The sequence below is a fragment of the Eptatretus burgeri genome, chromosome 4 (assembly GCF_056783735.1).
Source record: "Eptatretus burgeri isolate ZD-2024b chromosome 4, Ebu_testis_v1, whole genome shotgun sequence".
In the NCBI taxonomy this organism is placed as follows: domain Eukaryota; kingdom Metazoa; phylum Chordata; class Myxini; order Myxiniformes; family Myxinidae; genus Eptatretus; species Eptatretus burgeri.
In genome coordinates, this window is record NC_140964.1 from 33,952,419 (window position 1) to 33,976,418 (window position 24,000).

Genomic DNA, 24,000 nt, shown 5'->3' on the forward strand with positions numbered 1-24,000 from the left:
TTTTTTTTGTTTGTTTGTTTTTTTTGTTCTGTAATCACGTATAAATCACTCTGCAGAGCACAGTTATCATTGGAAATTTTTGTAACTTCGCATATCAGAGGCCTATAGAGGTCCCTTTCAGTGCATAAAATTTTGAAGGTCAAGGTCAAAGGTCAAGGTCACTTTGTCGCAAATCAGGGGAGTCGACAAAACCCTTATTTTTTGAGAAATTTTGATCGGATAGTCTTCAAACTTCATGGGAATATAGTTCATGGTCTGGCGCTCAGCTGATTAATTTTTGGTGGCGATTGGCCTTGACCTTCATGGTTAGCGCCTGAGGTCAAACATATTTGACCCCAAGGTCAAATTTTCAAGTTTTAGGAACCATATCGTGTAGTACCTCAAATTGAACACCTCGATGAGTGCTTTCTAGATATGTCAAGCTTGAGACATTATGACATAATTTGGTGACGTTATGAGGCAAAAGCATATTTTTCATGGTTACTCTAGAACGATTCTCATCGGAATCTCTCGTAGGCAGATATTCCTCAAGGAGTCGCTCCTGGTGGATAGCAGCTCTGTTCACCTCAGTGTGACCTTAAAGAAGTCACACGTGGTCACCTTTTGGCAAGATACGGGTCACCCTGCGGGTGACATTGGTTTATTGTTATTTTTTTAAAATGCTCTGTACACTGCTCTTGAGGCCCAGTTTCAAGTTACTGTCTACATTTCCAATAGAAGAGATGTAATTACTCTTTTATGAAAAATGTTTTTGAGTTTTTTTATCTTGAAAATATACCATAGTGAACACACAGTAATGCTAAAAGATTGGCCTTTATAACCCTACTCAAATTGTCCTTATGAAGGGGACAAAATAAATACATAAACACACAAACTCACACTGTGTTTTATTTTGGTAGAAGATGGAGGCTTTTTATATGTAGAATATAGGTAGAAGGTAGAGGGTGTTGAAAAGAGGCTGTTTTTGCATGTTGTTTTGCCATGTCTGCTTTTTAATTTTTTTTGACATGGCCTACCCACTTTGCAATTTGCCCTATAACGATGTGCTATGCCCGAATGAACTCCTTGCTGGAACACTGCTATCATACATCACTTACCAACATGCAGATCTTCACTAAATTTCAATTCCTTTGTCATACTTTGTGATAGCTCTCCACAGCTCTCTGGCTTTTAGCACGGCTCATCACACTCCATTGAATTGCGGATGATGAAATTGCACTTTACTACATCTTTTCAGTTTGTCGTAATTAATTTTCACACATCAGTTCACCAGAATACACTTCACCTGGCCTTGTAAGACCTTAGTGTGCATGTAGAATGAAGAACTAATCTTGCTCGTGAAGGCTATAGTTAATCTGCATCGACGGACAGGTAGAACAAAGGATGGAATCAACAGGATGTTGATTGAGGTATGCTTACTGCCAAGGGAAGCAAGAGAAGCTCATATTTCAGGTGTTAACCCTTCTTTGAAGCATTAATCCACTCTTTTGCTCCAATGAAGGGTTATTGCCTGAAACGTCAGCTTGCCCTTGCTTCCCAAGGCAGTTGGCATACCTCATTCAATGTCCTGTTTCTTTCATCCAGAGCATGCATGACCTCATTGTGTTTTTGCTGCACCATCTTGGGTTTATTTTTTCCACCTTAAAATGTCTCATTCCTCGCCATAGAACAATCCCCAGTTATTTATAACCCGGCACATTTTACCTGGAGGCAATTTTATGGTAGCCTATGCTTATCCCATCTTTTTTCATTTTCTAATAACTTCAAAATTCTCTAAACATTTCTCCAAAAAGATGTTTGCTTTTACAAGTGCAGATCCTTTGAATTCAATCTGCTCAATGCCAGGCATTGCCAGGCAAGGTAATTGTGATTTCAGGATTTGTAAGCAAATTGATAAGTATACATGTCATGGAATTAATGTGACAAGTGCGATGGTGATGTTGTAGTTATTATTACACCTGTCACATTCTCTTCCAGAGCATATTATGAGATGTAACGTGTTTGTTATTTACAAAACGAAGGCGCATTTCACATTTTTAATATCTTTTTTTATATAAAGGACAAACAAGTATAGTGAAATATAATTGATGGTCCAGCAGAAAGTTGCAAGAACAAAACTACTTCTTGTACCAATGCATCTGCAAGAAGACAAGAGAGATCACCATATGGCAAAGCTCAGGTAGTTAAGCTGCATTATATTGGGTAAGCTGCACTATACAACAAAGCTCAGGTCCAGCTCTTCTTGTTGTGTGTGCTTGGAGGATCTTAATGTGAAGGGCTGGGGTATAGTGGACAATGCTATAAACAAACAAGAAAAAGACGTCATGCAGAGCACGATACTTGCAAAATCCAACCCCCTCTCCAAAGGTTGCAATAGGTACATCAAATTGTCCATTTCATTAAGATTAAAATTGACAATCATAATCAAAGCTCAGATCAATCGGATGAAGTTTATTATTTTTCAGATTGAAATTGATGATTTTAGAAGTTTGACCTTGAGTTGAGCTTTGACCTTTTGACCTCAAAAATAGTTGAATGCCATATTCAGTGATGCACTATGGAATTGCTGCTTAATTTTCAGGTTAATCAGATGAAAATTGACGATCTTTCAGATGAAGTTTCATGATTTTAGAAGCTTGACCTTTTGGCCTCAAAAATAGTTGCTTTCCCAATTCAGTGATGGACTATGCAAATCCTGTTCATCTTTCAAGTCAATCGGATGAAAAATGACGATTTCAGAAATTTGACCTCAAGGTGATCTTTGACCTTTGCCCTCAAAATCAATAGGTTTCTCAGTTGAGACTACCTCTACAACTTGGTGAAGTTTCAGATGATCGGTTTAGAATTGTGACCTGTCTGCGATAAACAAACAAACAGATAGACAGACAGAATAACAAAATCGACTGACCAATATACTTGGAAAATCTTCGATTTTTGCAACCAACAAAGATCAGTATAAACTGTACCAGAATGTACAGGGGTGCATTATGAAAATCCCTATGCCATAAGTGGTTTGGAAAAACAACCATGGCAATACCTCACAGCATGCAGGGCTTGCCTCCACACTTATTCAGCCCCCCTGCAGACCACTACACTTATTCAGCCATCCTTGAAGGCCACTACACTTATTCGGCCATCCCGCAGGCCACTACACTTATTCGGCCATCCCACAGGCCTCCACACTTCCTGTGGATTCCAGTTGGTGAAGTGCCGAGCTTAATTGAGGTTGGTGATTGCGAGGAGACGACTGATTATATGAGATGGTTGATGATCGATAGATGCTTATAAAAACTTGTGCCACATCACTGCAACTTATCACAGGAGATAGACTTAGACCCACATAACCCCACCATGACGCTTGGCTGATGTTTACTGCTGGAAATGGAAAAACTATTATGTTGTGTCATTGCTACAGAGAGTCCAACTAACTGGCTGTTGTTGATATGACACCAGGAATAGAGTTCATACTTTTCATAATTTTGTTATTTTCGGGTGGGAATTATATAAGCTGTGACATTTCCCTGTGTGTAGGTTTACAGGTTGTCCTCAATTCCATAATCAAGGCAATGGTTCCTCTGCTGCACATCGCTCTTCTTGTCCTCTTTGTTATTATCATCTATGCCATCATTGGATTGGAGCTGTTCATGGGGAAGATGCACAAAACGTGCTTTTTTACTGGCACCAGTAAGCTTGTTCCCTCTCCCTATTCTTCTTCTCATTTTCTTTTCTCTTTCTCTTTCTTTTTCCTCTCCCTCCTTTCCCTCTTTTCTCTTCTCTTTTCTCCTCTCTCTCTCTCTCTCTCTCTCTCTCTCTCTCTCTCTCTCTCTCTCTCTCTCTCTCTCTCTCTCTCTCTCTCTCTCTCTCTCTCTCTCTCTCTCTCTCTCTCTCTCTCTCTCTCTCTCTCTCTCTCTCTCTCTCTCTCTCTCTCTCTCTCTCTCTCTCTCTCTCTCTCTCTCTCTCTCTCTCTCTCTCTCTCTCTCCCATTTATTTTCTTTTATCCTTATATTTCTCTGTCCTCTTTTCACCCTTTCTACCTCCCTCTCCCTATGCTTCTCCATTTGTTTGTCTTTCTCTTTCTCTTCTCTTCTATTCACTCCTAAATCAGTTAAAGCTATAACTGAAAATTTGAATTGTGCAGTGGGTAGTAAACATATGAAAGTAGAACGGCACTCTGAAGAGAGCATACCTCCACCAGGCTGAACAGTTTGTTTTGTATCCCACTGATAAGCTAGCTCTGGATCCGGACCTGAACCAAAATACACTACCGGTGAAAAGTTTTAGAACACCCCCATTTTTCCAGTTTTTACTGAAATTTAAGCAGTTTAATGTTTCAATGTCCAGTACTCTGAAATTAAAGCATAGAACAAATAAACAATTGCAGAAAAAAAGATAAATCATGTTATCGTTCTGTTGAACAAAATTTAATCTAAATTTTTGACTCATCAAAGTAGCCACCTTTAGCAGATATAACAGCTGAACATACTCGTGGCATTCTTTCAACAATGGAAATCAAATATTGTTCGGAAAGTTCTTCCCAACTCTGTTGCAGACGTTCCCACAAATGTGTTGCACTTGTAGTTTGCTTTGCTTTCACCCTTCTGTCCTGTTCATCCCAAACCAGCTCAATGGGGTTTGTCTGGAGACTGTGCTGGCCATTCCATGATTTGAAGCCTGCCGTCTTGTTCTTTTCTTCTAAGGTAGTTCTGACGTAGCCTGCAGGTATGTTTTGGGTCATTATCTTGCTGTAGGATGAACCCCTGACCAACTAGGCGTACACCAGAGGGTATTGCATGGTGCTGCAAAATGCTGTGGTAGCCCTTTTGGTTCAGGGTGCTAGTCACTCTGTGCAAGTCACCGACTCTGGATCCAGCAAAAGAGCCCCAGATCATCACGCTTCCTCCTCCATGTTTGACAGTTGGTGTCACATACTGAGGAACCATCCTTTCACCTACTCGATGGCATACAAAATCCCTGTGTGATGAACCAAAGATTTCAAATTTTGATTCCCTAACCTAACCCTAACCCTAACTAATCAACAAAAGTTGGGGCACCTGTAGGAATTGGTTGCATCAACTTTCAAGGCTTCATTTACTTCCATTGCTGCAGAACAGCTGCAGTTGCTAACCCATTACTTGTTCCCTGAAAAGGGCCTTTTAAACAACTCTGAAATTTACATTATTTTTCAGTTTTTGGTAACCTAAACTTTTTTTTTTTTTTTTTTTTTTACTTCTGGCAGTTTACTGCTTGGCTTTGTACCATTTGAGGTTATTCACTGGACTTGAACTGCTTAAATTTCAGCAAAAACTGAAAATGGGGGTGTTCTAAAACTTTTGACCAATAGTGTATAATCAGCTTTTTATTGTCACCTACCCAACTCATCCACCAAGTTTCGTCCGAATTCGTCCATAACTTTTTGAGACATGCAACATATCGTTTTTGGCCCTATCTCTCAATGGTGAAGAATCACTTTAAAATTGTAGTATTCGGATCCGAATCTTCACCAAAATCTAACCAATTCATCAGCGTCGCACACACCCAACCTGTCCACCAATTTTTGTCCAAATATGTCCATAATTATTTGAGATATCCTATACATAGACAGACAGACAAACAGGTGAAAACATAACCTTCGTCCACCTTCGGTTCCGGAGATAATCAGATCTTGCCGTTTCAAAAACTAAGGTGATTGCCAAATGCTTACCCTTTATGCCATGCAGGTAAAACAAAGAAATCCTCTGGTTTAGATAAAAACAATTCCAAAGCACAATGAAGAATTCACATCATTGAATGTGTCCTTTGCTTTCATTTTGCAAGATTACTACCATGGAAATGAGAATGCAATGAATGTCTAGCTCTTTCACCAGTACATCTGTAATGTTTGATTCCCACTGCAGATGTGACTGCAGAAGAACACCCAGCACCCTGTGCATTTTCCTCTGGTCATGGTCGAAAGTGTGACAACCTTGGCACTGAATGTTGCTCTGTCTGGGAAGGTCCCAATGATGGAATCACCAACTTTGACAACTTTGGATTTGCCATGCTCACCGTCTTCCAGTGTATCACCATGGAAGGCTGGACAGATGTTCTCTATTGGGTAAGCTGCATGAGTAAATTGTAACTAGCAACATCATAGCTCATCTCAGTTCTTTTTCCATTGAAAGGGTTAAAGATGAATGAGATTGGCTGCTGTTTTGCTCTGTAATTGCTCAATTTGATTGTCTTTCAGATGCAGGATGCCATAGGCTATGAGCTTCCATGGATCTACTTTGTTAGTCTTGTCATCTTTGGCTCATTCTTTGTTCTCAACCTCGTCTTGGGTGTGTTGAGTGGGTAAGCAAATTGCTCTTACTTACACAGTGGAACCCCGGTGATGATCCATGTAATTAGGAAAAGGTTACGTGAGATCAAAACGTGACTCTCATTGAACCTGCGGTTTATTTAATAACTGATTTGATTAAAATATTTCCAGTTCTTGAACTTTGATTTGCCACATTATATACCACATTTAACTGCAGTAACTGCATAAATACCACAGATGCATTATTACATCTACAGCAGTCTAGAATGAAGAGAGTTGTGCCAGCTGGTGAGAATTCAAATGTGTTTGTTACTCATTTCAATTGTTTGTTTGTTGGTTTTTAAGGAGCACCTGTATAAACCAGCAAGAGTGCTTTTTATTTACTTTACACAAAACCCTTTCTACCCCCAAAAACACAATTTTGCAGCCTAAGCTTGTTTTAATGAAAGCACTGTGAACCCACCTGTTGATTATGGTCGAAGGAAAGCCCCACCATGGCAAAGTGAACAAACAGGTTTACGGTATGTCCTTGGGAAATCACGGTGCGGGTTTTTCACTGGAGAATTGTATGATCATCATTTACCATTGCTTCTTCATTCTTTGCAACATTCACTGTGGAAATTATGCCGTGTCGTTTTCCTTTTTTTCCAAATCGTACTGAAATCTTTAAACACCTGCCACTTGGAATATCAATCACCATTTCCATGAAAATATTTGTATTCGACACTAGTTTGACTTTATCATGTAACTAGCTTCTCATGGTTTTTGGCTTGTAAAATGATCACATTATTGTATATTTACATCTTGTGATATTTTTGCGATGCCTCCATAAGCCCAAATCAGTATGATCATTAAGATAAAGTATTGCAGTTACTTCAATGAGGCTGGGTCACGAGCAAATATGCATTTATATAAATATTGTCTCCCTACCTCTTATTGCAATTATGCAGCATATTGATAGAATACATTTTTGTCACTGACCCCCCCCCCCACCTCCCACATTCCTCTCAGCCCCTCCCCTTTTCCTCCCTCTTTGAAATGAACATTACAAAGGGGCTATGCATGATTTATACCTTGTGTGCATGATGTACAGGGTGTATGTGGTCGTAGTTCATGAACTGGTCACCCTAAAAAGGCGGAGTTGTTACATGTTTTTCAAAACATCCACTTTCCACTTTGACTACAGACCAGAAAAACCACAGATATCTAGATATCTAAGTATGAGAAGAAAGGTAATTTTGTCTAGTTTAATGTGGAAAAAACAAATAAAAATATGCAATAGTTTTTGTGTAACAGGCAAATAAGTGATACAAGTCAGGGGTGGAGTAAACAGGTGGAAGCGGCGGATGTGGTGAGTCAAATTTGCAATAAACTGAATTTATTTCAATCAATAAGCTTTAATCTAATCTATCTTGTTATTTTTTAGGTGAGTAACACTTGGGACTTGCTGTTGCATGATGCAAAATTGATTATTCAACTCGTTATTATTCAGCAAACCCTGACCAATATGTACAAACTCCTAAAAGAGATCTAGTAAATATCTTTACATAGTTATGTATCTAACAGATTCTCAGGATTAATTTGCCACTTGAATTGTCCAAAACGGCCAAAGGATAACTGATCCACATCCAATTTACTCAGAAAGGGTGAATTCGAGATAAACGCGAAAATGTGTTTTCCTTGTAATGCATTATCCATTAAAGTTCATAATTAAAAATACCATATTCGCCGTTAATTAGTGGTTTTTGCTAATTTTTTTCACACAAGTGCATGTAGCTTGGTGATGTCTATCAACACAGAGAAAACTGAAAAATTGAATATTTTGACCCTGTAACGCAAATGATGACCAGTTCATGAACTACGACCATATATATGTATGTATGTATGTATGTATGTATGTATATGTATACTGTAAATTTAATTTGCATTGCATGCTTAGATTTGATAGATTCATTTTGAATGGCTCTGCACAAAATTTTTTACCTACAACATGTCACAGGTCTACATGAGCTCTGAGTTGCTCTTGTTGTTGTTGTTGTTGTTGTTGTTGTTGTTGTTGTTATTGTTCTTCTTCTTCTTCTTCTTACTGTTGTGTGGTTCTTGTTCGGGGTCAATTTTTCAAATGTGCACCCATTGGTTGGACAGTTACCAGACCACACCCATATTGGTCACTTGACTCCACCTACGTAAAAATTGTAACCCAGCCAAAATGATATGGCTGCCATTTTGGTATTCTGGTGGGCCTAAAACATTCGGCCTGTAGGCCTCTGCTGATTACACACTGTCCGGGTTTGTTGCGTCAGATTTCCTTTGGCTTTGTTTGGGTTGAGTATTAATCATGATGAGGGACCCCAAAAAATCTAATCATATGTTGAAGAATAGTATATAAGGTTTAATCATGCCTATTCAGAACGCAGTGTATGTCAGAACGCACGATAATCAAGCGTTACGTTACATTAAGTAATAAAGTGTTACGTTACGTAAATTACTGAAAAAAATAGCATTACTTCGATTTTTAATGGCCCCATGTTGGGGTTAAACAATCCATGACCTTGCGACGAATCAGCTAGTTCTGATATAACCGTAGTGGAGGCTGCCATGGATGAGAGGTGTAAAGTTAATTTTCTTTCATGGTGCAGTAAATGTGAGTTTCCCAATCACACTGTTCATCTTTTAAGAGTGCTTTAAATGCACGTTTCCCAATTGGCCAGTTACTCAATTTTGTCGCAGGTTGTGACCACAGTGCGGTCATTCTTGTTTGTATAATGTACAATACGATTTTGATTCATATTTTGTTCACTTAGTGAATTCTCCAAGGAACGCGAGAAAGCCAAAGCCCGTGGAGACTTCCAGAAGCTTCGAGAGAAGCAGCAGTTAGAAGAAGATCTGAAGGGTTATCTGGACTGGATCACACAGGCTGAAGACATTGACCCAGAAAATGAGGATGATGGCAAGGATGAGGAAAAGCATGGTAAAGTGTCTTATGATGTGATTAGTTGGTATACAATGCAGGAAGTCATTTTATCATTGAAAAAGCCAACAATATTTACCTTTATTCCATTGCTATTGTAATGTTCCCTTGAAACATGATTACGTTCAGCATCATAAATGTACACCACCATTATGCTTGGTTAATACAACAGAGAAAAATGTGAGCACTTGTGTGTTTATACCACCAAACCTGGTAATGAAAGATCAATATATTGGAGAAGAGAGGAAAGAGAGCCCGGTACTGTACTTGGATATATCTGTGTGTTCCATCTCACAAACTGCTGTGACAAAGATACTGCTGCTTACTCTATGCTCGTTGGCACCATGCTGTATGCATAAATATTAACGCTGGACAGTGTAGATGAAGCCACAATGATAACTGTTGCACACACAACATAGTGTTGTGTACACACAAGGATACACACAAGATAGTGTTCCACACACAAGGATACACTGTTGAGGTATAGTCCTTTATTATGATCTTGCTTTTTCACATCATCATTGTCACCACATTCCATATGTGCCATGTATGTTTGACTTTAATTTCTCAGTTACAATATTATTTCCTTCAATTGGCCATTTATTGCAATCATTCATTATTTTAAAATATCTTCTTCAACAAACATCACACACAAGCTTCAGCATTTATCAGCAAAATGGGAAACTTGTATTCAGAACAGCTTAGATTTTCTTTATCTATTGACCAATAACTTGCCTCTTATCCTTAGATGCAAGAAATCTCCAAAATTTATCTCATCCTCAACTTGCAAGATGCTCGACTTGGACTTTAAATGCCATGCAAAAAACTATGATCATTTACACTGACTGTTTTTACGCACTTTACTTTTGAGCTATCTGTACATTTTCCTACTCAAACAAAGACACTCCTTTCTCTGTAAGTTTGAGGCTCGTGGAATAGAGCAAGGTGACAGATGGTAAAAAGGCCATGAGCTGATAGCGGGACAGATGCTGCAGTTGGATGTGTCAACCAAAAAGATTGAACAAACAAGAAAAAGGAGAGAGAGGAGGGTTTGGGGAGTTGGTTCAGTGGGATTAATGAGGGTATTAAAGATAGCAGCTAAGGTTGGGGAATGACGTATGAGATAGTGATGCACCACCTGATTGAAGCCTTTGGGGTAGGAGAGGGATTGAACTTCCTCAAGGAGGTGTTTGCACAAACGGCAATTTTTCTCTGTATTGTTCATGTAAATTTGACCAATAATATTTACATTCAAGAAAAAAATGACAGATGGTTGCAGACTTGCAGTACACACTGTATGTAAAACAATTTATAGCGCAATTCATGCATGTGAGTACCTATACATGTTTTAGAGTACAGAGCATGCAGTAGTTTATTTATGATAACATCAGTGGTAAATCTTTTATAGACAGGATCCAAGAGGTCATCACCACAATTTCAGGAATACAATATATATGTATATATATATATATATATATATATATATATATATATATATATATATATATATATATATATATATATATATATATATATATATATATAGTTACGAATTTAGGAATCCGATTGCACACAACATACAGTTTCCTTTAGTCAGCTATGTCGATAAGTGCTTGTTCCCTAGATAGCTCACCTTCCATTGTTTAAATGTTCAGAAATAGATTAGATGTGCTGCGGATCGATTTAATAGTTAGGGAACGAACAATGGCGACATCCCTCCCCCTCTTCTGCGAAGAGCAAGAAGAACCCTGCCGTTCCGTGACTCATGATGTCAACAACTCCCTCCCACCCGTGGCTGAGCGGGGGATGGAGCACGAGGGCATGAGTCATGAGTTACGCCGGGAGCGGGGGAGGGGCGGGAGAAGGATAAGAGGAGATCTTTTCTTTTGTTCGTGGGCAAAGTTGGTGAAGGGAGTTGAGAGAGTAGCCGTTCAGGAGACCTTTGGGTCCTGTTTGGCTTGGGTTAGGGTTGAGGCCTTCGGAAGCTTTTTGCTTCGGCTGGCTCAGTGAGCTTCGGCTGAGGCCTGGCTCGGGAGGAGGCTTTTTGGAGGCTTTTTGCTTTGATGGTTCCGTGAGCTTCGGCTTCTGCTTGGCTCGGGAGAGCTTTTTGCTTCGAGCTGCTTTGCTTGGAAGGAAATTAAGCCGGCCCCTCGGCTCGAGCTGCGACTGATGGCTTCTTCTTCTTGGTTCGTGGAGCTCTGTTCTCCATTTTGGTTCCCGGCTTGGTGCGACTCATCAACCTGTTCTTGGAGGTGGTTCCTTGGGGAAGCGACGCATCGACGGGAAGGATCCTTGCCTCATCTCACCAGCACGTTGAGAAGCGCGGGAGGTGGTTCCTCGAGGAAGGGATGCATCGACGGGAAGGATTGGCACCTCGTCTCACCAGCACTTGTTGAGAAGCGCTGGAGGATTCGCGGGAGCTCGGGAAGGATCGCAGCTCACGGCGATTGGATCCAGCTCGCTCTTGCTGGAGCCCTGGTCCGAACAACTTGAAGACCACATGAGGTGGAGAGGTTCGACATAGGCTCTGGGTTTCAGCTCACCTGTCCTCCGAGCTGGAGCTCGTTATTAAAGGCCTCTGCCACCATTTCTTGGGTGTGTGTGTGTGCGTACGTGTGTCCGTTGGCCCGTCTAATAAGTAGGAACTGCTGTTAAGTGCAAGTGACTGTACATAATAAGTCGACAGTTGTAGTTCTTTTGTTGTGCTTTTGTTACTTGAATAATTGCATACGTGCTTTATTATAATAAATGTCCTTGTGTGAACGTAAACCTGTTCGTTGCGTCCATTCCTTCATTGAACTGCCCCATCTTGCACTCGGAAATTAGTTGGTTTTTAAATAAGCGATAAATAGAATCGGGTCCGGTGAGGTCTGGCGATAATACCCGCTCAGTTATCTCAGAACGGAGTGGACCGCTTAAGCGGTTCGTGTCCAAGCAGGCCTTCGCCGAGGTACGGTCCCTCGGTAGGTTACCCGCGCGGGTACTTAGGTATATCGACATTCGGCGATTGACCCTATTTCGCGCGGGTAGAAAACAGACTGGGCCGTGGTGGTATTAAAAACCCACCCGTGACTGGTTTCTGGCGTTGTTCCAGAAAGTCACGACTGGATTGTCCGTTCAGTGGGCGAAGCGACCGCTATTGGTTGGACGCGGTCGTTCGCACGCCGACAGGCGGGAATCCCACTCCTGACACCAGTGTTGTGGAATATAAAAGATATAAAAATATATATATATATATATATATATATATATATATATATATATATATCTTCTTCTTCTTTTGGCTGCTCCCATTCGGGGTCGCCACAGTGGATCATCCGTATGATCCGCATAGTGATTTGGCACATGTTTTACGCCGGATGCCCTTCCTGACGCAACCCTGGTCTCCTCTTACGACACAGGGATATGGTACACCTATTTTAACCGGGGTATACACGGACCCAGTACACTGGTACTCATTTTGCCGACCTCAGAAGGATGACAGGCTGAGTCAACCCCCTGGTGTATTAATTCAGTGGCCCAATGGGGCTTGAACTCAGGACCTTTTGGATCCCAAGCCGCTGCCCTAACCACTGCGCCAACACCAGGATATATATATATATATATATATATATATATATATATATATATATATATATATATATATATATATATATATATATATATATATATATATATATATATATATATATATATATATATATATATATATATATATATATATATATATATATATATATATATATATATATATATATATATATATATATATATATATATATATATATATATATCATCTCAGTTCAGCCACTTCTGCCTTCAGGACTTCTGTTAGTTGGTCATTGGCCTTCAACCTGAAGCACCTCTCTCCAACTGTCACGAACAGTGCTTGTTGGCCCAGCTGCGCAGCATACTCTGGCTTGGACCACTCATTCAGGAGGAATTCTGTCAGGGCACATTTGAAGGATCCACTCATCAGAGACTTGTTCAGCTGCTGGTCAATCTTCTGTGTTCCTGTGCGGATCTTGGTTTCAAGGCTCTCCATACCAGCATCGCTTCTCAGGTTGCGCTCCACGATCTTAGTGGATATATCAGGGTATGTGTAAACTACCCAGTCTTTGCGCGCACCAGCTGGATAACCAGATGTGATGGTGTTGAAGAGTGAAGAGGCCAGTTGTGAGTATGTCATGTTTGGTGCCGTTTTTGCTGAATGGATGATGGCCATTGCGTCAAGCACCCAGGTAGCATCCGGGGGGATACTTGTCAGCGGTTGCACATTGTCTTCTAGTGCTCTGAGCAATTTAGCCTTGACTGTCTTCACTGGACTTCCATCTAGCGTGGTGATTGAGAGTGGGAGCGGTCCAAGTGGGTAACTCAGAAGCTTATCCATAGATAATTCACGGCTTTGACCAATCACAAGGAGACGGCCAAACATGTCTCTTGTTGACTTCAGGACGCTGGCATGCGATGTCATGCCCCAGTCTCTTCTTCTTCATGGATGCGAACGTTTTCAGCTGCAGTTGTGGTAGAGTAGCGTAGAAGTCTTTGGTTCCATCTTTCCCTAATCTGTCTGCTGCAAATGTCCTCAGTGATCCTTCGCCTCTTTGACGAGCATCCAAAAGGTCTCGCTTTCCATCTTCGATTGCCACGTGTCCAGAAGCCAAATGGCACAGCTGCTCGTCAGATTGGAAAGGGTTTATCCAGTTCTCAATACATGCCGTGATACTCTGCACCGCGGCCTCATCATCTTTCACTCGCTTCTTCCTGGCGTCTTTGTATGCCAGCTCATCTGTGGAGATTGAACCTGACAGCTCCTCACAGTGTCACATGTACTCAGCATGGTCGGCACGGAGGATCATCCACTTGAATACTGCCACAGAATTCAAGCTCATGCCAATGATGCCACCCCTGGTCTTGGTATCTCTGTTGATGGTCACTTCAATGGCCTGGTCTTGTGGAATGCGACCAAACTTGTTGCCCTTCGAGCGCTGCACAGCGAAGTCACCAGCAATCAATTGTTCATGTGCAGCAGGGTGAGTGGCTGGAAGTCTGAGCATATCAAGCAGATAAACTGAGAGGTACCTGGAATAGTTTGTTCTGTCATACGCAAAGAACCATGGCAGCAATTCAAGAAGGGATTCCATATGAAGCCTCCAGTTGGCCTCTCGTGTTGATCTCACCAATTGTAAAATCAGACCCACCATGTGTAGGTAAGAAATCCAGAACTGGCCATTCGGACCAAGGAATTGGCAAAACTGTTCGTACCTCTCGACGGTAACCTTAAAAGGCTCTGACTCTAGTACAGCTTTGAGAGTAGGTGCGCTGACCTCAGTACGAAGATCTTCAAGGATGGAATCCAGTTCATTCAGATTGACAGGGTTGGCTTGTTTTTGATTCCAGTCAAGAAAAGCTTCCCATTTCAGACGCTCCATGGCTTCTGCTACCAGCTTGTGCACTCTCAGCCCTCGGTTGTAGTGTCGCCCTTGAAGTACCGCATCTACTGATGCCGATGCAAGAACATCGGCCTCTATGAGAATATCCCGAAGTCCTGCACTTATAAAGCGATGGCCAACAACCCCAAGGAAGTTGAGAATAATATGGAAGGCCCCCATCTGTAAGACCACCCGCTGGAGTGCAGCATCTGTAGAGGAAGAACAAATTTCAAAAGCCTTGGCATTGACTGCTTGATCCATTACTATTATCACCGGTGGCTTCTCCCCCTGCTTCTGAATCTCTTCTGTTGTCTCAACCGATCTCATCAGTAGTGTATATACAACATTAAGTTTGGTTGGTGAAGCGTCAATGACGGGCAAGTAGCCTATGCTGTGGGGTTTGGGTACATCAGCATCCTTGCGTGCTTCTGCGTTGAAACCAGACCATCCAGGCATCTCCTGCAAGCCATCAGCTGTGGGCAGAGTCAAACCAGATGAAAGTCTCGCCAGCTACCATACTTGGTCCTTGCTGCGGGCTTCTTTCCTCACCAATGGGTCCAGAGATGTGAGACGTGCAGCTGCTTCATCCACATGCGCAGGGCCCACGCGCTTCCTTGACCTGGAACGAAACCACCACCACTAACTACCATGCATTATGTTATACATATTGTATGTGTATACATGCTTTTATATATTGCACAAGTGACACATTTGCAAAATTTTTAGATGCGAAGATGTGAAGACGTCCGCAGACCTCATGTCCCTTAATAGCAAATGAATAATGCATTTGAAATAATGTTATTGCCAAATATGTTTATATGCCGCATTAGCGCATAGAACATTGAACGAGTCTTTTAATTTGCCATATCACTATACATGACCAGCCCAGTCTGCAGCCGAGGTCAGATGAGCTTCGGGTCAGATCGTAAACTAGCCACTAGCATGTAAACTATGTTCCCACCCTCGCCAGCGACGTTCCATCAAATACATATTTTCATATACAGTAAATTCCGGTTAATCCGTATCGTTGGGGCCGGCAAATTTTCTACGGTTTCAGTGAAAATATGGATTAAGAGACCGTGTTGAGGAGAGGAGGAGGAGAGTGACCACACTTTTTAATATGTGGGGACTGCGTGCTTTCCCATCTAGATATTAATTAATCTATGGCACTACATACTGGTATTCAAGCAGATGTCTGGGTTTCTCTTGCACAGACCGTCTCTGCCCCTTGGGTGCAGATCGGGCCTCGGGCATCTTCGGCCGGCATCCTGAGACTGCGGCCTGAACAACAATCCCATTTGTACAGTGTGTGGCTCCTTTCCCGGTGGCTGTTTCTTCTCGGATGTCGTTGTTATCCCAGACAATAGTTACTGCGACGTTGGATGCTATGTTGCTTGGTACTACATTGACGTGTTGCTGCTGGAGGCGGTGTTTGGCAAGGGCTGTCTCCACTTCTTGGAGCTTACTTTTCGAAATGCAGTGTCCGAATCGGTTCAGTGTAGACACGAGTTGCATTGAGCCGGTTTTGTGATGTACGCTGACTGCGAGGGATAAGTGCTTGGGAGTACGAATATGGCCTTTTCTTGTTATGTCGATGATGTCCTGGGCGATAGAGAGGATGCGGGTCTTCAAAGCTTTAGGAACGTTTGCTGGTACATCCAGGGAGATGGCTGCCTCGTATGTGAGTGAAGCATCGCCAGTTGCAATCCAGGCAAGAAGGTTGAAGAGGCATGGTGGAATTGCAGCTTCAGCGGCTGCACTTGAGATATGTTCAGGAGATGGAGGCCATGTCATATCTTCTACCTGCATGATCGCCGTTTTCACCAGAAGTGCAGCATGGTATAGTTCATTTCCGTCTTGCCGTTCCATATCATCTGACAGTTGCATGTTGTCTTCAATCTTGTCGTCGTCCAGCTTGCTGCTTGCAGCCATTCTAGCGTCTAAGATTAATCCGGGTGGAACATCACAGAAAACAACTTCACACCCGCGTCAGAACCTAGGGTGCCAAAAAGTAATTCTGTTGGAAAATTCCTTCCTCAGATGCTTCTTTAGTTTTTCACTTCGATAGTCTGGTTGTTGGGAACCGAAGTCTCCCAACACCTGGATGTACTGCTGCAGCAAGTCACTCATCTGCAACACCTCCATCCCATTAATGACTCTTGCATTTACCTCATCGGCAATCACATCAAAAGCTCGGTCATACTGATCTCTTTCCTGGTCTTCTGTTGAGGACTTCTGCAGAGACAGGAGGGTGCGCTTGTGCATGTAACTGCTCCGGCATGATCGGTGGATCAAAATGTCCCCAGCTATTGGGTCAGCTGCTCCTCTCGCACCCCCACGCAGTTCCATGAGTACCCGTTCTTCCTTGCGAATCTCGGCAGCTTTAGTGATAGTTTCCATGGCAGATATAAGGGTCAGGGGATGATGCGCCTCATGCTTTCGGCGGTTGGTAACCAGTCGCTTTGCCTTTTGACAGATTACGCATCTTACCCGCAAGCATGCGGGCGTTATAGATCTTGTAGTTCGCTGGGGAGGTTCAGTATCGACAGAAATATCGCTGACAGTCTCCTCTCTGGTCCTCTCTAGTCGATTGATTGATTTCTCCAGGACATACGAAGCATAGCAGTTGTGGTGCTTCACCAGCTGTGTTACATCCTTTGGCTGAGGCTCCTCACCATCAATGTAATCTTTAAATAGATCGTATATACCATCTTGCCGACGTGTAGCAGCTTGGCAGAATTTCTGCCATGATGTCTGTGTGAATTTCTCCAGTTTTCCAACGCTGGATGAAAATCCATGGCAAAGGCATTTGCCCCAGTTTATCGAAAGTCTTAGTCGCTTTCCTTCTGGTGCATGGCCAAACTTCATCACAGCTTCAGCTACAGGTTGGGCTTTGGCAGTCATCATTCAGTCATTTGCGAGTCGCGGAAAGAACTGTATAGACCCACAGTTGGAAGGAATGCTGAAAGAGAAAAGGAGCACAGTGAATAATTAGTCACTGAGAAATAACGAGAAAGAGCTGGGAGATGCCATATAAAAAGCATCATTGCAGTCGGACTAACGTCAGATTTCTGTTTGAGTATGATCTGTCAACAAGGCCTACGAGGCATTACTATATATTTTTTTACCTTTAATAGATATATTTTGGCTATTTTTTGTTCTATTGGTGAGTACCTTGGATATAAAATAATGATCTAATTCACTCTGTTAGTAGAGAATTCACAATCTCACATAGAGGGGTGGTACCCCCCCCCCATGGTAGGGGCAATTATTTAATTATGGTAGCCCCCCCCCCCCTTACACTCATGGAAAAAGTTTACACTGGCATGTTTCTGTCCACAGCTATTAAAAATTGTATGTTGACTTATTGAACCATTTAGAAATGACGTATGAAAAACCTTAGAAGTGTGGGGAGGGTATCACCCCTCCCACCCCCCACCCATGCTCCCGGTGTTAATCTAATGTGAATGCAATTCACACTGAATAAGCACCAGACACTATTTGCAACAGTCAACATCAAGAAATATACTAGAATGCGAATTTCTATTATAGTTTATGATGTTAGTGACAAAACATCGTATTTTGTCATAATTTTAACAAAATTTTGATAATTTTCGCACAATTTTTTACCATTTTCGCACATTTTTTTTTATCATTTTCACACAATATTTACATTATTTTCGCACAATTTCTAGCGAAAATATCTCCTAAAACAAAATCAAACACCTGGATTTGTATTTAATGTGTCTATGTGCACTCTGAGCAAACCTAACTGCAATGTAATATGCCCACCCATCCCTAGCACAAAAAAACCCATTTTAGCGGTAAAGCGGTATACCTGGTATCAAAAATGCCCCCAAAAACTTAGAATGAACACTTTTTAGAAGGGGTAATGTTTTAAAATCATCACCTTATAGACCAATAAACTCGAAAAACATATAAAACCTATGTTGGCAGGGGGGTGCAGTAAACTTTCATTTTCGGCCCCTTCTGAGAATCAGCCCCAGGACTAATGGGAGGAGAGCAATTTTATTTATTCCCTCCAATTATACATAATATATTTGATTTGGTCTTGTTTTCATTTATATGTTGACTGCTTTTGACATTACCACATTTTCATGCAAATAACCCGACCCCTGGTGCACTCCGCACCTGCGGAAAAAAGTGCTTTCGGAAATTTCAGACACGTATAACCCACACACAGGTATACCCCACAAGCCCACTGTCTTCTCTATATGGCTGAGAGATACGTGATCTCCATATTTCCAGCAGCCCACATGGCTTTGTTGTCGAGAGCCAACAAATGGCTCTTTTCAAATTTAACTGCGGTAAATAACCAATTGACAATAAGTGAATATCCTGAGAAAGAGTTGTTGTAATAATTAATTATTAGAGTTTACTTTACCGATGTGTTAAAAACCAGTGTGGTTTCCGATACTAATGCGACCGGAAACCACGCTGCTTGTCCATGAGATACCTGCCCTGCAGTCAGGCTAAATTCCGTTGCAGGCTGTTGAATTTTATATCATTCCACAAAATTGTCCACAGCATGACAAGTCCCTACCATACAATGTCTGCTGTCAATACAAGTAAGAGAAAACGTAAAAGTTTCACAGCTAAATGAAATGAAAAGTTGACAAAAAAGTGGGCTACTTCTGAAGAAGAAGAGGATGAGAGTGATGACCATATAGATTGTGACATACCCACACTTGTCGACCCTGAGCAGCTTCAGCTATTTTACAGTGACACAGAAGACGAGAACTTTTGTGGGCTTTAATTTCGACCAATCACGGTTTTGGAGCTGAGATGAGTCATTGTTTATGTTCCGTGCATGAATGATACACCACAAGGCTCATAATGGGAGGTTATCTCGTGCACCAATTTTTTTAATGAGCCCAAATGTAAAGCGATGAACAAAGTTAGTTGTGCCAAAAGGCAGAGAAGGGTTATTACATTTGGCAAAAATATTGAGTTGTAAGATCGGTTGGTTCGAGGAGAAAATGGGACATCTGTGGGCCAATATTATTGCGTCAATGATTGCAGGTAGAACCTTCCCCATTGTACTCTCCCTCATTCCAAACCTTTATTTTCCAACGCCAAATTCGAACGTTAGTCCCAACACATTAATTTCCAACTCCTGAATTTGAAAACCCGTTCTCAAACCCGCATTCTCATGTGCAGTTCATGAAACAAATAGAGGCGAAGGGATTTATGATGCAGCACGTTTTTGACACCGACGAGACGGGATTATTCTGCAAGATGATGCCACCTCGTACCTTGTTCTCCAAGTATGGAATATCGTAGTTCATGGAAAGGTGATTAAAGGATCGTGTAACACTTCTCCATTGTGGGTTGTGGCAATGCTGCAGGCACCTTAGTCATAAAGCTAATGCTGCTTTTCCGTTCGCTGAATCACCTTTTCCCACTCACCATTTCCCCACTCACCCTTCCCCACTAAAACTTTCCCCACTCCACTCCTTTCTGATCCACACTAACAGCATCATTCTAAGTTGAGTCTTGTGTTTTTTATTTATGGCAGAGTACAGTGCGAGTACGTCATATGTTTCCAATCACCCACCTCGCTGTGTTGTAACATATGTAAAAGCTAAAAGTCGAGTGAATGGAGGGAAACACGCTGTAGAGTGAATGGAGGGAAACATATACAGTGTATATATACATATATGTAAATATATACATTTACGTATATGTATATATATATATATATATATATATATATATATATATATATATATATATATATATATATATATATATATATATATATACATGTACATATACATATAAATACCTCTCTCACCTCTCTCACCTTTGTACATATACAGACACATATATGTATGTATATATATATATATATATATATATATATATATATATATATATATATATATATATATATATATATATATATATATATATATATATATATATATATTGTTGCGGATTCGCGCCCGCCGGCGTGCGGACGGCCACGTAACTCGAATCGCGGCACGTCGCCCACCGGACGGACAATCCAGTCGTGAACCTCTCGGACTAACGCCGGGAACTAGTCACGGGTGGACCTTTCGGTCTCACCACGATCGTGCCAATCGGCCCCCGCGTGGGATAGGGTTGCTCGCCACATTCGACCTACCTAAGTACCCACACGGAGGGTAGACCGGGCGATCGCACCTCGCCGCAGGTCGACTTCGGACACGGGCCACTTTAAGCGACCCGTTCCGTACTACCGGGATAACCGAGCGGTGTTATTCGTCGGCCTCGACGGTTCGATTAATTATCGGGCTTTTTAGCCCACGACCAACCCTTTAGGTGAAGCAAGATGGAGATTCAATGAAAGAAAAGACGAAGCGAAGCGGGAAAACAGTTCAACATAATTCACATTTATTTCGCGGCACACGGAAAGCACACATATACAATTCCACCAAAAGCACATGTAAAGGAAGAAGACAATGCAATATTACACAAAAAGCAAATGCAACAATGCAGATCTATCCGACTACCGAGCACACGGCAACACTTATACAATTTTACTTCATAGACGGCGCCAACAACACATGTACCCAAAACAAAAGAAAAAGAACCACCCTCAAGGATGAGGCGGGCCTGGGGCCGAGACCAGGTCGGGCCTACCCGTCTGATGATGAGACGCGAAGTGGCGGTGGTGCCTCAACTCCGCGGGCCTCGCGGACAGTGTCTGGTAGGGGGTGGGAAAGGGGCCCCCTTTGTCGCACTATCTCAGCACGGGGGGAAACAGGAGGGGGTTGCTGATGCTCGGGGGAAGGAGGATATCACCCTGTCTCGGGTCCCGCGGCGAGTGTCTCCTCCTCGACCTCGGTCGCGTTGCTGGCCTCTCCCTCTGCAGCTCCCGGCACCGACGCAAGCACCCCCTCGTCCGCCTTCGCCACCTCTCCACAGCTCCGTCTACTCGCCCTCTCCGTCTCCTCTCTTGGCTCGTCCCAACTCTTCACTCTTGAGTTCTCCCACTTCTTTCCAGCTCCACCGACGACTCTCTTGAACTCCGCACAACAACTGTCTTTACTGACGAACGCAGCCGTTTATATAAGCCCCGTGGCTTCGCTCTTTCACCCTTGACCCTTTGCCTCCGACCCTTCACCTCTCTAACTGGCTCCCCATTGGACCTAGGAAAAGTGGGCGTGAATGCTTTTTGATCCATGAATTTGCATATAGCGACCGCCCTCCAACGCCCTGGAGGCGGGGCCAAATCGCCCCTCGCTCACCGATTGGACGGAACAAAAGTGGGCGTGAGTCGTTTTTGATCCGTTTTCTGCGGAAAGTCCGTGATGTTTTTGAATACGCTGCTCGGTGCGCGCCCTGCACGAGTCCAGTATCGGTGCCCACGAGTGGCGCGAGATGGTGTGGATGCGATGGTGGCGAGTTGTGACGGTAAAGGTCGTGGCTGTTGTTGTGAAGCGGCGTTGTGGTTGGTGGTTGTTGTTGTGAGGCGGCGTTGTGGTTGGTGGTTGTTGTGAAGCGGCGTTGTGGTTGGTGGTTGTTGTTGTGAAGCGGCGTTGCGGTTGGTGGTTGTTGTTGTGAAGCGGCGTTGTGGTTGGTGGTTGTTGTGATGGCTGTTAAGACGTGGTTGGTGGTGGTAGTAATGGCGGCTGGTCCAAAATAAAGATAGTAAAAGAAAAACGGCTATCCTGAAGAGTCGCAGCCCACATGAATGACATTTATTCCCTCTAGACAACGGGTTTGGGCCTAACTACACATATACTTACAGAGATATCTCACCTAAGGGACCTGAATGGTGGTTTGCGAATTTGGTCAACCACAACACTACCCCCTCCCCTTTTTACAGACTCGTCCCGAGTCGTCAAATTTTCGTGTGCCATCATGTGTAGTTTTCCCCGAGTACATTTTACCTACGGATCCCTGAGTGCGACATTCATGGTATTCGTGTCCCCAAAATAAATAACCTGAGGGCTGAGTAACTACCTAAACAAACTCACTCACACGGACGACTTAAATAAAATTGCCGGCGCTAGGACAGACATGCCGGGGGCGCACTCATATGTACAGTACATCTTAACCTTAACTTACAAATTTTACACTAAACCATGGCCCAGGATCAATGAGCTCTGCAAAAAGAAAGCAGTTAACAGGGAGCCAGGCTGCTCGCATGCAGTCTCTGGCTCAAAACAATGCAGGTGACAGGGAACGTGGCCGGCTGCTCACACGCAGTCCAAGGCCTTCCTTTTTGAACTGAACGCAGTGAACCACAACGGTGCATGGGCTGCACAAACGCAGTCTCCGTGCCAGCTCAAGTGGCACACGCAATGAACACAACGAATGGATGGATGAATGGTTTGAACTGAACGCAGTGAACCACAACGGTGCATGGGCTGCACAAATGCAGTCTCCGTGCCAGCTCAAGTGGCACACGCAATGAACACAACGAATGGATGGATGAATGGATGGACGCAAACACGGTGCACGGGCCGCCACTGCAGGCCCGTGTTGTAGCTGCCAACAGGGCAGTTCTTGCAGCTTGCAAACTGTTGCCTTGCGGATCCTGGCGCACATGGAAATGAACAGGGGGGGGGGGCAAAGCAAAAATTGAACGGGGGCTGGTGAACAGGGGCAGTGGGCATGGCATGGCAAAGGTAGCAGGCAAACACAGCCCGCAGAAGAAGGCCGCTGCAGGCAAACACAGCCGGCAGACGAACTGGCCGGCACAGGCCTTGCAGAAAAAAAGCTGCAGACGATCCGGCCGGCACAGGCCTTGCAGCAACACAACAGCTGCCGATGAAGTGGGCCGGCACAGGCCTTGAAGAAAAACAGCCAGCCGGCAGATGAAGTGGGCCAGCCTTTGCCGTTCAGTGGAGGTTGGTGGAGGGAGTGCGGTGGTGCTGGCCACTCGGAAGGCGGGCTCGGACCTACCCTACGGTCTCCCTCCCAACCTATCGCCTTTGCCTGTCACTGTCTATACCCACTCCCTTAATTTGTCCAAACCCCAATTTAGCCCCAACTTATTTTTTATTTTTACTTCCCCACTATAAATCGTCCCCTAACCCCCTGTACTGTCCTTGTTCGGCTAACCTATCCTGTCACCTAGCCTACTCCCAACCCCTACGTTCCCTTCCCGGAGGGGAACAAGGGAGAGCTAGCATCCTGTGTCGAGGCCCAACGAAGCCTCAGGATGGCCTCCCCAGAGTTCAGTGATCTATAACCAAAGTGGGTCCAGCGGCCCACAACGAGAGCGAGGGGATGGATGGTGTGGAGGAGTACACTTCCTAATCTACCCTATCCATTTAACTGTT

General features: G+C 43.1%; 1 protein-coding gene across 6 annotated transcripts in view; it reads left to right on the forward strand.

Annotated features, from left to right (window-relative positions):
* The window catches only part of LOC147027773 (voltage-dependent L-type calcium channel subunit alpha-1D-like), a 518,308-nt gene that overhangs the window by 198,977 nt on the left and 295,331 nt on the right, over positions 1-24,000 (forward strand). For all 6 annotated transcript variants that reach the window (XM_085877381.1, XM_085877383.1, XM_085877382.1 and 3 more), the window contains exons 6-9: positions 3,532-3,684; positions 5,895-6,094; positions 6,227-6,330; positions 9,103-9,269. In XM_085877381.1, the coding sequence (XP_085733507.1) occupies positions 3,532-3,684; positions 5,895-6,094; positions 6,227-6,330; positions 9,103-9,269 (624 nt within the window). The remainder of the gene's footprint in view (positions 1-3,531; positions 3,685-5,894; positions 6,095-6,226; positions 6,331-9,102; positions 9,270-24,000) is intronic.